Source organism: Bremia lactucae, linkage group LG4 (genome assembly GCF_004359215.1).
Source record: "Bremia lactucae strain SF5 linkage group LG4, whole genome shotgun sequence".
NCBI classification, from domain to species: domain Eukaryota; phylum Oomycota; class Peronosporomycetes; order Peronosporales; family Peronosporaceae; genus Bremia; species Bremia lactucae.
Genome location: NC_090613.1, coordinates 4,733,531 through 4,748,085, shown reverse-complemented (window position 1 = coordinate 4,748,085; position 14,555 = coordinate 4,733,531). Strand labels below are relative to the sequence as shown.

At 44.4% G+C, this 14,555-nt stretch overlaps 1 protein-coding gene across 1 annotated transcript; it reads right to left on the bottom strand.

Annotated features, from left to right (window-relative positions):
* Positions 1 to 648: 648 nt before the first annotated feature.
* CCR75_009528 (uncharacterized protein) lies at positions 649 to 960 on the bottom strand (the record flags this gene model as incomplete). The annotated part of the gene is made up of 1 exon (XM_067967567.1): positions 649 to 960. The coding sequence occupies one exon, from the start codon at positions 958 to 960 to the stop codon at positions 649 to 651; it is 312 nt and encodes a 103-aa protein (XP_067816993.1).
* Positions 961 to 14,555: the final 13,595 nt, after the last annotated feature.

Sequence of the window (14,555 nt, the reverse complement as noted above, 5' to 3'; positions counted from 1 at the left end):
ATCTGTTCTGCAGTAATGAGTCGTTAGAAAACTTCATACCAGTATAAATGCACCGTAGTAAACACATTGCGTTATAAGCACTAAGTCCGCCTGAAGAAATATAATGAATCGGTAGCAGGCCACAAATAGCAATATACGTACTATTATTCAATAATCCCATCTATAACTGAAAAAATCGTCCACGAACAAGACTAAATAGGCCGGGTCTGTGGCGATATCGAGTTATCTAGGGGCAACGACCGCTACCGAATTATTTTTTTCGATTCATCCGGGCTTCACAAGTCTGGTGAGGACGAAACAAAATTATTCATCGATGCGTTTTCCGGCATCGATAGTACACATGCAAGCGTGCAAAGAATGTCTCTTCTTTGTTCCAATACTAAGCCGGGGGTGCGTGGCTATACCGAAAGGGGGGTATGGCTATACCTAAATTCGGCGAGTCAATATCATTTTACCTTTTAAGAATCAATTAGATAACAAGTTGTGTCAAAAGTCGGACAATACGGTGCGCGTGTTGATCTTCTAATTGATTGTATATTACTAAAAATATTTAGACCAGACATAAAGAATAGAAACATGAACGCGATTTAGATTGCAATCCTCAAACAACGAAGGTATTCATTAATGAAATTATCCGTTTAATTTTGTTTACGTTGGTTTCGCCTTTATTACATTGGCCACTATTTTTTTAAAGGCTGGTGTACGTTTCGTCTTCGGCTTTCCTTTAAAAAGCTTACGGAATATATTCAATAAATTAAAGCGACCCCTTTCTTCTTGTTCCACGGAAAGCGCTCTCTCAGCTCCACGAAGTAGACGTCCATCCTCTTCTCGAGATTCGTAGTGGCGACCTTGGTTTGTCGTGCTTGTTAAAGATGTCTTCGCCATAGGGAGAGAGGTGCTACTTCCGATGAGTAGGAATGCGATGGCGACCGCCGTAATAAGCTTGAATGGAACAGGCATTGTGCCAAGAGCAAAGAGGGTAGGAACCGTGAGATGCCGTGAAAATTGCTTAATGACATTGACCTAAAAATTTGCCAGGGATAGTTTCACCAACTGCGACAACGAAAGCAGGATATACCGTATACTAGCTGTCAGGACCAGTCAACTCGCTGAGCTCTAAGCCACTCATTTTGGTTTATCTTTTGAACCATTCATTTTTTCTAATTCAAATCTACGCATGCGCCGTAATCAAAACAAGTAAAAACGTTTGCGCGATTAGGAGAGATGCTACTTAGGAAGAAAAAGTTATAGGATAGGCGATACCTTAAGAAGTGAACAAAGTATCAGTTAGTAAATATCTAAATTTTAATTCAGTCGTAATTTACCCTCATTCCTTACACTATCCATTACTGCGTTGCATGGTTCTATACCGGTGCGCAATTCCATTAATGCCTAATCCACCCAATCCATGACATCTTTGAAGCCCCATCAATCTGATCGTGCTTTATAACTGGAATTTTCATTCTAACTGACTCAGCAACAAGCAATCCCAGTTTTGACGAATTTGTCAACATATACAATGCAACAAGTTTCTTATTGCTAGTATGCCCCAATGCCAAAAAAACTGCCGATACTTTAATGGCTCATAACTCATCAAAAGTCTTTTTACTGATCTCTTTGACGTAATTTGCAGTTTTATCATCTATCCCTAATAAATTCTAAACAGTTAAATATGGAACTATTTGAGGCTCAGCTTCTAAATCAAACATAATAAAAAGGGGGTTTAAGACGTACTCTACGTTTTTCATAACGCATGCCAAACGCAACAAGCACACTCCCCCACCATCTACCTCGCCGCACCTTAAAGAAGACGGTCAAATCGCTTTCTCGCTGTTTGAAGTTGTGTGCTTGTAGTATGAGGCCACTTTAGAAGCGCTTGCTTACACTTGGTAGCACTTGCATACTTTCCCGAGACCCTTATCGCTGAGCGTGTCAGTGAGGATAGCCTCAATACCGATTGGGCTTATTTCCTTCACCTGGTGTACAAATGCATACGCGCATACGATTTCTGTCCCATTGCAAATTAATTAATTGCTATTTTTGGATGATAATAAACTTGAGATAAAAATATGTATATCATATCAACATGAGCATGCAATGCTGCAGAGGATATTCTCGCAGCGTATGTGCTGATACTTAATACAACCTCTAGAGGCTGCTTGCTATCTCTACAAGTGACTCGAAATTGATTGTTACATGATCCATCTTCACGTTACCGCACTAAATATTTTTATAAAACTTTAATGCATAACGCGACTTTAATATTTTGGTAATGTTGCGCTGATGCAACTGCATCGCGCACGCGTCTTTCAAGCCAGTCAGACTCCTGAACTAAAAGCAAGTAACCGAACACGCGATGGACTGACATGTCGGAAAATCGAGTGAAGCACAGAAAAAAAAATATTTCTTCGAGGAAGTATTGCTTTATGGAACGGGACAAAATAACAATGACAAATTTTCTAGTGTATTGCGAGCTGAATTCTATGTCTTTGAACAATTCTACTTAACTTTTCCAGTATTGCATATTAACTATGTATTATCTAAAAGGTAGATAATATTTGAAGAATACTACTTTACATAGTAATATTCGGAAAGCTAATACATTGATAGATATAGGCCATTATATCTACTTGCTTCGCATTCCAGCCAGCACTGGACGCGCGCAAAGAGAGACAGATAAGACTTTATTATTATGTTTTGTGTTAGCATGTAATTAAGTTGATATTAAACAGAAAGAAACACAAAAAGTTAAGTATCTTAAATACAGAATACTTTTAACCCTCTTTAAATAATGGGTTTGATAGAGAGTCTTCGTCTGCACATACCTATATACGTGAAGTGACGTGAGGCACCACTCGCACTGAAGCAGTGCGAAGTGGACTTTAACTGAAGTAGTATAAGTCGGCAGTGCCCCGTTACGCCTGGTAGCAATTTGTAGTCCGTCCAAGTACTACAGTTCTATCATCTAACATGGACATATTAGAAGATAATCGAAATACGCATCACGTTTTCCGTGATAGCTACTCCTTTTTAAGTGATATAGAAAGGAGTGCGATCGATCGAATGAGTTCGAGCGTAGGGAATGATGCCATCCTTGTAGTGAAGCTTCGTCGCTCCTTAAGTCAGAGAAAGACTTTTAGATTCAGAGTCTCTGAGCTCTACAGAACCAATGGGTTTAACAACTCACGGAGTCGTACAAGCTAGTAAAGCTTAATGAATCCTAGTTCAAGGGATTAAGAGGTTCGTAGAACCAAGTGGCACCTAGTATTCAAGAGTATATACCTTAGAAAGACTTCTATCTCTTACAGACCACTGCGCAAGCCTTAGGAAGGCACTAAACGCTTTAAGATCAAAAGGGGAACTACACTTTTTATATATTTATCTAAAACCATACCCTAGCTAATCTAAAAACAGTTTTCGGCCGCCAGATTTATATCTGGCGGCGACTTCATTTGTTACCCATAATAACTAGGATTTATGTAATTAACTATTTAAGAATAGGATAAAAGGGTATTTTGCCCATGAAGTAAATGTACCACAACAACAGTTCTCCAACCGATGTGTACCATCACCCATCAGACTGTTAACACCGAGTGACAAAATTCGCTTCATTTTCTCTTGATGTTGGAACCTAAACAGCAAACCATTCGGTTGTGATTTTCTTCCCTTTGTCCCATGACAATCAAGCGTGAGCTACAGACTATTAGCCTCTTCCTCGACGATGAGGAAATGGTGGACTTTAATAGTCGCACTTCATCAGAGGATGAGAAACAAGAGCGTCGCTCTTACACGCCTTCTCCTCCGGATGAATGTCGGCGGGCCCCGAATCCGTTCCCAGAACGTGGTGCCGTTGATGTCTTAACTGCATTGAGCAGGACACAGGACCCTGAGACCAATATCATTACGAATCCGCTCGATGAAAAGCAAGAGCGGGCAATCCTCATAGAGGAACAAGCACGTCGTCGAGCTGCCGGGACAGCGAAAGCTTCAGCTCATACTGAATATAGATTCACTCCGCTTACTGTGGAGACGCGAGTTGACCCTGACCTTGGCGCCCAAAAACGTCAACGACGTACGGGCGATCTTGCCGAAGAGGTACCTTAAACTCCCAAGAGTTTTCGAAAGAAGGGTACCGCAGCCACTTCACCAGATTCTAGTATTGGCCCCTACGACGAAGTCGCTTTCAAAGGATTCTCCACGTGAAATTGGCCTCTGCGCAGCACGCAGCGCGGGAGGGGCCGAAATCTCGGCGGAAGCTTTAAACGCTCTAAAGCACGAGGTGCAACTTTTTGCGAGGGACCTTACTCGAGTTGCGGCTCTTGTGTAGCGGTCCAAAACCGTATTTCGGTGCTTGGCCAGGTCAGCAACCTCGTTTAGAGGGTCAGCTGGACATCCTGGTGCGGATGCAGCAGTCTGCGGCACCGCCGTCTTTGTTGGCGCAAGCGCCTTCAAAGCCACGTGAAAAAGGTTCCGATATGGCTTAGACAAGCCGACGTAGAAACTGGGTTTGTATGCATCTTGCTACGAAGGTTTAGCGTCTAAGCTAGGCCGTTCCTGACCACGACGGCGAAGGGTCCAATAAAGCACACGCGCAATTTGGTCTTGAAGACACCGGAAACCAAGTTGGTAGGTAGATTTTAGCATTTAATAAAACTCATTCTCCAACCGCATAAGGACTAATACAGCTTCTGCCTTTCGCATCTGCTTGTTCTCCTGTTTGGCTTGGCTATCAGCCGTCGTGTAAGTACATGTCTTAAGATACTAAGTCGCGTCACGATACACTCGCTTACTTGTTTACGAATGGTAACAGGGTGATATCATCAATCCTATCGGCTAACTCCCCCCCACCAAGCCCTGAGCCACGCAGTGGTATCGTTAGCAACACGCATGGTTGGGTGAGGCCGTTGACATAGAATTGAATATAGCCTGTAGAGGCATGTGCAGCGTTATTTAACGCAAATTCCACCACTAGGAGCCAGCGCTTTTGTGTCGGAGCACGCATACTGCGTAAAACTTCTTCAATGACGTACTTGACACGTTCAGTTTGACCATCGGTGTGCGGATGGTCTGCGGTGGACATGTCAAATCTGGTGCCAAGCACTTGGAAAATCTACTGTCAGAATTTAATCGTGAAATGGGATCTAGTATCGGAGACAATTGCTACAGGCAAACGGTGCTGTCAGAAAACGCGATCAATAAACAGCCTTGCTGTGCCTTCACTATCAATGGTATCCGGCGAAGCCGCCAAGTGAGCCATTTTGCTCAATCAGCCAACAAAGACCACTATGGTGGTGCTACCAGCCGAATCTTTCGGTAGGCTGAATATTAAATTCATGTTAATGGACTCATAACACCCTCTAGATACAGGCAGACTTGCCAGGAGTGCAGCAGCACGAGCCGAGGGTTTGTCCTTTGGCTAGCCTCGCATGTGCGAACGTATGTGCTGACCCAGTTGTAAAAGCTTGGACCCCCAATAAACCTGGCTTACAGAGCCGTAGGTCTTTTCTCTATCGAGTTGACCACGAAGGACAATACCATGCGCCTCATAGATGATTTGGTACTTCAAATCTTCATCAAGAGGAATAAAGACGCGCGGAGTATCCGCAGCATCCGTACAATAAAGCAACAGGTCGATAGAAAATCGATGTAACCTTGCAAACAAACGTGCTCATAGAGCTCGTATCAGAGCTACGCAATGTTCATCCTGGGCGTAAGCCGAACGGGTTGAATTCAGTAATAGGCGAAACGATAGTCGTTACATGAGAGAGTTCATGGCCCGGCCTGCGTTATAACACATCAGCCAAAGCATTCTGCTTGCCAGGCTCATGCTTCATCTCGAAGTTGTATGCTGCGAAAAAATATAGCCATCGGGCCATTCTCTGTGAGAGATGAAGCGACTTAGTCGCCGTAAATAATGATGCGTGATCTGTATATATCACAAACGGCTTTTGGCTGAGCAGATGAACTCTAAGTTGGACGAGAAAATACTTCATGGCAAGTAATTGTTTGTTATGAACTGGGTAATTATTTTCCGCAGCTTTAAGCTGTCTAGACTCGAACGCAACAACACGTTTACGCTCATAAACATCTATTTGTAACAGAGCTATGCCAATGGCAAAATCCGAAGCGTCACGGACGACACTGAAAAGCCAATTGGATTTGGCAGTGCCAGAATCGAGGCATGGATAAGACTATCCTTAACTTCTTTAAAAGCATTATGTTCTGTACTAGTCCTGCACCATTCTGTATCCTTTTCAAGGAGATTAGATGATGGCCTAGCCATATCAGCGTAATTTTCGCTATAGTTGGGTAAATATTTGGCGAGATCCAACCACTTAAACAAATCCTTTTGGTTTATAGAAACCGGCCAATCTACTATGGCTTTTACATTAGCGGGGTCCGCTCCAAGGCGTTGCTTCCCAATGTAGCACCCTGAAAAAGGAAGTTCTTCTGCGCCAAAAATGCATTTGGATGCATTGCTATACGATTTATTTTTGCGCATACACTCGAGCCCTGCTCGCAAATGGTCTAAATGATTTTCCATATCCGACCGACCGTACTCCGCACGACTATGGACAAAAATGTCATTAAAATAAGTATGTGCATAACCTCGATGAGGGCGAACCAGTTGCGTCACTAGACGATTAAATGTTGCCGGGGCGTTGGAAAGCCCTTGTGGCATAATTAACCACTCCCATAATATACCGCTTGAGGGGCTAACCGCTGTAAGCGGGATATCGCAAGCTCGCATGAGCAGTTGTTAGTAACCATCGACTAAGTCAAGTGCACTGTACATTGTACATTCCACCATATTGTTCTGAGAACATCCTTTCTAGGAATGGGGGTTGTGCTGGCATAGTGGTAGCATTAAGCTTATTATAAGCATGTAAATGCGTTATTTACCATTTTTCTTGACATGTACAATGCGCTATATACCATTTGGATTTTTGACACAAAATGTCTGTGTCGAATTGGGAGATTTGCTCTCTCGTACCATTCCAGCCTCGTTCTTAGCACGAAAAAATTGTCAATGACGTCATACTGTTCACTTGGTAAAGGTCACTGTCGGGTGACACAGTATTTGGGTCCCGGAACCAAGTCAATTCAATGACGGACACCTCTATCCGAAGGTAAAACAGATGATGGATTGATACATACCACATCTTAGAATTCCTTAATCAAGGAATAAAATGGACCCGTACGATCTTTGAGGATCGATGATCCACTCTGCGCACTAAGCGCAGCTATTCTGTCCTCCAGGACATCTTCGTCCAGACGCGACGATGACTTAAACTCAATCGTTATTCGAATGACCACCATCTAAGATAAGTCGCCAGCCTTTAACGTTCGGCCGCACTCATCAATAGACATTTTGTCTAGCTCTGAAAGAGCATGTAATGAAGGGATTGCCGTAAGGCTAACTTTTCCCTCGTGTTACCGGTTACACCATTTACGAGCTTATGCAATTGTCGCTCGTATCATTTGTAAGGGTATAGACGCTTCGCGTCTCCCCTGTCTCGGATTAGAGACAATACGCCTCTAAGAAGCCGGGACATTTACATCCCCAAAATTTCCAGCCTGTATGGGTTCTATACCAGAACTGGTGTCTAATCTGACATTCGTCGAGGAGTCATTTAACTCAACTTCCTTATTCAGCGAACGTTTACGTGTCGCTTTTTATGCATTAGAAGGGTTTGACCCAAATTATCCTGGCGAACCGCCAATAGTGTCACTACTGACAATCAGTATGGGTGCCACCTCAGCCGACCACACTCCGTAGATTTAGATGTGCCACTCCTCGTGTCTCAGGAAAATTACACCCTTGATGACTCGGCCTTAGGCCTACAGTGCTTTTTAGCATTCAGTGAATCGTTATTACAACGAGTTCTGCTCGACGGAGCACGTGCCGTTCCACTTCCTTCTTCTATGTCGGGCTCAGAATTAATGTTTTAACATTGAAGTTTTTCTGCTCAGACATTCCAGCGTCTAAAACACTGACAGACTCAGTCAATGATCCGCGCCAATAGCGCTTTTGTTGCCTAGCAAACGTTGGTTCATGACTCTCCAAAGTTTGCTAGGAACATTGCGCGTGGCGCCTAAGGTCTTAGACCTCCAATCGATCCATGGCTCATGGCGTTCAAGCCAGGCCATACTAAGGATGAGATTATATCTCGAATCCAAATCAAGGATGAGACAGCGTTCCATACTGTCAAAGGCTAGAAAGTTTATGCTTAAGTTCAATGGAACTTATGGAACAGTGACACGAGCCTTAGTCGTTAAGCGAACAGTGATTGTATCACTTTCATGCGAATTAAGCGCCTCAACATATTGTTGGTAAATTTTTGTTGTCTTTTAAGGGAAAGTCGTCGAGCATAACTGCAAGACGCTCCTGAGTCAATTCAAATTGATTATGGCTTGTCAAAGCCCTTTACAGTCGCATGAGCGACTATCAAGCGAGGCTTGTACTCGCACCCCGTGCCATTACACACCGAGCTAATTGGGCCTAGGTTCTGTTAACTCTCACCTCCTAGATTTTCAATAGAGCTTACATCTTTCCCAGCAGGGCGCCCCGACCCTACTGAGTTTCGACGTTTTCCTGCACCTACTGTATCGACGTTTTCCCGCACTAAACTACATTGCTGGTATAGGTCTGAATAGGTATTCTTTCGAGCTTTACGCGTATTTCGTAGGGGATAGACCGGACACAAATGTTTCGTGCTTCCGCACATTTAACATCTCAGAATGTTCTTATGGTGTTCCATAGCTTGAAGTGTTTCTTCTCCTTCCTTAACGAGGCTTTGATCAATGGGTTCCGGTCTACTAGGCGGTATCCATGTGCTCGGAGAGCTTGTTCGGTAATCAAGCGTGCTGACGCGAGCAGACTTAATGTCGAACTCAGCGCGTAGCGCAATGGCACACAAACTGCCTTTTCGAAAAAAACAGGAACAGATCGGAATAATTTCGTTCGGGAAACGCCCTCATTGAGACCTTCCATAAAGATTGTTATGTTAATTGCTACCTCCGAGTTTAAAAATGGCCATGGCCACATTTGTCGTTCTGTTAAGAACAAGGCGGGGTCAATGGACATCTCCATCTGCTTAATCCAAAAAGGGAAGTTTTCTCCCTCTATACCCTCAAATATTTTTCGTATTGACAACCTGAGGGCGAGCCTTCGGCTCTGAATCAGGTACACAGATGTATAGGGAAGCCGCTAAGTGATCTTGTACCTGGCCGATCAGCGAGGATTCATATCGCATGAAGGGTTTAAGCCTTGCATGCAGGACTTCTGGTCTGTGGGAGGTAATAAACTCCACATGTTCAAGCCCAAAAATAGCTTTGAGCTTGTCATAAGCTGCGCGTTGCGCCTTTGAAAGATCTGGAAACTCTTCCATTTCAGGGCTTAGTCTCTTAAAGACTCACGCGTAGATTCACTACGAATGCTACCAGGTGTAGCGAGCAATCTCGCTCCTGAAGTCAGAGGAAGAATTATAGACTCAGAGAGTCTCTTAGTTCTATAGAACTAATGGATTTAACAACTCAGGGAGTCTTACAAGCTATTAAAGCCTAATGAATCCTAGCTAAAGGGACTCAGGGGTTCGTAGAACCAATTTACAACTAGTGCCCTCGAATATGTACCTTAGAAAGGCTTCTATCTTTCAGAGATCAATGCGTAAGCCTTAAGAAGGCACTTAACGCTTCAAGAATAAAGTAGGAACTCAGTTTTATATAATTATTGAACTCTAAAACCTTACCCTAGCTAATTTAGAAATAGATTTCGGCCGCCAGATTTATATCTGGCGGCAACCAAATTTGTTACCCATAATAAATGGAATTTATGAAATTAACTATTTTAGAATAGGATGAAAGGGTGTTTTACCCATAAAATTAATGTACCACAACAACGGGTCTCCAACCGATGTGTGCCCAATTACAATCCTGGCCATGCCGTCCGGTTTAGACAGAAATGCCCTCCATTCAGCCATCGCTAAGTTCATACAAAATGAATTTGGCGAGGCGAAGGAGAAAATAGCCTTGCTTTATCAGCAAGGCTCTCAACAGGCAGAACTGTTGAGGTTACAGCAGGTACAGACCCCTGCACCTGGGATGACGCACACGCGTCGTCCTAAACCTTAAAGATTGACACCTTTAAATATTGGGGAGTCGAAGAAGAATCCCTCTTAAGATGGGTTGTCGAGTTGGACAATGCAATAAGGGCTCGTCACATCGTCGACGAGCAAATGCAAGTCGCATATGCTCAGTCAAATTTGGCAGGTCGTGTCAAATACTTGGGCACTAGGCCTTAAGTTGCGCGACCGACATGTCTTTGGGTCGCTAGAAGCTTTCAGAGCCCGGCTCAAACAGAAGTTTGAGCCGCCTAGGGCTGAGTTCAGAGCTTTTGAAACTCAAGCAAGGTTACGTGATGTTCACGCATATGCCCAGCATATACGACTCTTAGCGAGTTGTATCACGGACAACCACTTCATGAACACACGTTGATTATGGTGTTCATGCAAGGTCTTACGGATGGTCTTGTGAAGACCCACCTGTTTTGCTTGGAACTGATACGTTTGAAGAAGCAATATCCGTTGCAGAACAGGAGGACTTGAGCTTGAGCCAGACTCAAGCTAGTTTGTCATCGTATCGTCCTCCAAGACGGCTCGAGCTTGAAGGTCCAGAACCTATGGATCTATCTTTTGTCTAAAGGAAGAGACCCTCACGCTTTTCGAACAATAAGCGAGTGCATAGATGCTTTCGCTGTCAAAAGATAGGTCACTACGCTCATGAGTATAGTGCCCCACGCCCAGTACCGAGAGGTACTCAACGTACTTATGGACTGAATACCAAAAAGGGCAACGGTCGCGGTTTCGACGTTGTTGCGAAATTGCAACAGCGCTGCGGACCGCCAAAACGGTCGGGTCAGTAGGGGCGCAACGCTCTTCTGATTAAGCAACCTCGAGAGAATTTACAATTCTCTTAACGAAAATTGCTCCAGACACACAGTCATTATGTGTCTCTGCACCTGGCGATGAGGCATCCCTCATCACCTTAACGTCAACAGTGACAAATAATTTTCACTTAGGGCCCGTGTCGATTGTGAGGCGTCGAATAACTTTATTCGTCGCCAGTCGCTAGAGGGTCGTAGGCTTAAATATGTTGAGGGCGACATCTCTCCAACGAGGATGACGGTGCGTCTAGCGACAGGCGCAACGATTACAGTGATGAAACGCGTAGTGAAATTGCACTACACGTCAAAAGATTTCCAGTACGATGATAATTTATCGTACTGGATTTGGATGGCAAATTTGATGTCATCTTAGGATTACCTTGGCTCACCAAAAATGAGCCAAGAATCAGCTGGCAGCATCGATCCGTAAAGATGCTTGCTACTTGTTCATCAGATGGCCATCTGATGAACGTCTTGGAGCGTCCACAAGCGTGCAGATGTACTACGAGTGAGTGCGATGGCCTCACAGGTGCAGTCGTTAGCACGACTGCACAAAATCACACAGTGTGATTAGTAATCACAGTGTGGAGTCAGCTGCCGGTGGCTGTGCGAATGCACGTGCGGCTCCGAAGGTCCACCACTCGAATAAGTCGAGTGGATTGAATCATGAATAGACGCCTAGCGGGCGATATTCAAGGAAGATATCGGTTCCTCAAAAGGAAAAACACGATGATCCTAGGTCGATTAGAGAGTCGACCGTAGAGGACCCGACCGTGATAGCGCAATCACAGACGGAAGACGTTCAGGAAATAAGTCCTCACGTACTTGAGGAGGGATCTCCTCAAATAGGTAATGCTGAAGTGATTAGACTTAAGCATCCCGAGTGATTGATCCCTCGGCAACCTGTGGATAAATCCCAGGAAGATCCGAGACATTGAACGGCTTGGTTAATGACGGATCAAGAGTAGAAGATTATACTCTTGATCTGTATGCGCCTCCAAAATAACTGTCGGAGATAACTCAATTACCAGCCCTAGAACCCAATCGATTCTTGAAAAATCTGCATAGTGGTACAATCAAGCAGATCTGCGTACTCGTCACAGAGGACGAATACGTCCCCGATATTCAGTTAGCGGTACTTTTGCAGAGAACAAATGGGTTCTCAGCAGCTCATCGATGGACGAAAGTGTCCTCGATGTGAAGACTCGGATTGAAAGATACACTACTCAATCCTGGGATTCACTTCAGATAAATCCTTTATACAGGAATTTGATTGAATTAAGGGATGTATTCCCTGAAACAGTTCCATGCGAGCTGCCTAAGAATAAAGGTACTCGCCATGAGATCGAGCTCAAACCGGGCTCGAAGTACTGTGTCATGAAGCAGTGGCCACTGCCTTGTGAACAAGCACTTGCGATCGATCAATTCTCTATCGATCGATAAAAAGCGGGATTTGTAAGGAAGTCAACCTCCCCACATAGCTCTCCGACCTTCTGTGTGTGAAAGGCCACAGGAGGGTGGTGGATTGTGCACCCACATAATAAATTAAATGCTACTACGGAACCGGCTCAAACGCCGATACCTAGAAAAGACGTAATCATAGATGGTATGTCTCTGGATCTGATGAACGGATTTTATCAGATGCTTATGCGTGAAAGGGACATCCCGTACACAGCAGTGAGCACTCCCAGTGGGATTCTCTGGGAATGGCTAGAAATGCCACCGGGGTAAGTAATGCCCCTGCAACATTCAAAAAATCCGCAACGAATCAATTGAGATCGGTGCGTGAATTCGCACCGAGTTATTTCGATAATGTATTTGTCCATAGCCGGGCTATGGGCGAAAGGACGGACGTGGAAGTTCATAAAACTCACGTTCGTCAGGTTCTTACACTTATGCGAAAGCATAAGTTGTACGCAAATCTCTAGAAGTGTATATTCGCTTCAAGCAAAATACCACATCTTTGGTGCATCGTCGGTAAACAAGGCATGCGCCCTGATCCTGAAAAGATGAAGGCAATTACCGATTGGCCAGTTCTGGTTGATGTCAAGGAACTTAGAAAGTCCCTTGGGCTAGCGGCGTGCTTGCACAAGTACTCACACAATTATGCCGAGATGACAGTTCATCTCTCTCGTCTCTTAAAACAAGACGAGAACTGATAATGAAACGCTGATTGTCAACGTTTCTTTGAAGGTATAAAGCAAAGATTGATGCAATCGCCCATCATGGAGATTGCAGATCAAGACAGACCGTTCCATGTGGTCTGCGTCGCAAGCAATATCGCAATCGGCTGTGCGTTAATGCAATACGATACAGACGGCGCGGAGCGCGTCGTCTGTTACCAATCGTGTCAGTTGCAACCAGCTGAACGTAATTACCCAGTGCATGACAAGAAACTCAATGCCATGAAATATGCATTGGCTAAATTTAGGGTCTATCTCCTAGGAGATAGACCGTTCATCGTGTATAGGGACCATGCGTCATTATGCACGGCCGTAAACAGCCCACACCTCTCGCAAAGAATGGCGAGGTGGCTATCCTTTTTTGCGGAGTATAATTTCTTCGTGAAATATAAACCAGGACGACTTAATGTCGTCGCTGATGCGTTATCACACCGAACCGATTTCGAGCCGGCTGTGCACTCCAACAGTGGAAGTAATCCCACTGTTGCAACACTCATAACAAGTGTTCCGTCATCAACTTTTTCTGATGACATAAAGAAAACCTGCATAGACGATAAAGATCTTCTGCGTTTAATGGATCATCTGATGAATTCATCCATTAAATTTTTTAAAGACTTATTGTCTACATATCGATCGTCATCTGATTGATACACAACACGCAATGGCTTACTGTACTTCACAGCCGTTGCCGGCGACACGCCACGTGTCGTCGTCCCTAATCACAATAAATTGCGCTTGCGCATCATGTAAGAGTGTCACGTGGTGCACCAACAAGTGGGCATCGTGGATGTGAGAAAACCTATCTCTCCGTAAGTCGCGACTCTTACTGGCCCCGCCAGTATCCGTTTGAGCGCAAGTACATTCGTGCTAGTGAGATATATCAACAGGTGAAGCCTAGACAATCATCCCGTGCACCTCTTCAACCTCTACCACTTCCGGCAGAATGTTAGCAGTCCGTATCTATGGACTTCGTCTTCGAATTTACCGAAGATGATCACAAAAACAATGGAATCTTTTTATTGTAGACAGATTCAGCAAGATGGTATTGTTGCAGTTCCAGAGTCAATCACGGCTTCGGGCTGTGCCCGTGTCTTTATCGACACGGTATATAAACTCCACGGTTTACCTCGTGAGTTGGTCTCAGATAGAGAACCACGGTTCACGGCGGAGTTTTGGCAATACGTATTCCGATCTCTCGGAACACGGCTGACTTATTCAACTTCAGATCATCCAGAGACAGATGGTCAGATGGAACGCGTCAATCGCGTCCTCGAAGGGATACTTCGATGTTACGACCAATCGTTTCCACATTGGATCAATTTTTACCGATGGTCGAATTTGCCATCAATAATTCGCTGCATGCGTCTACAACGCATACACCGTTCTTCGTGAATGGCTTGCGCCACCCACGCATACCCACACAATTA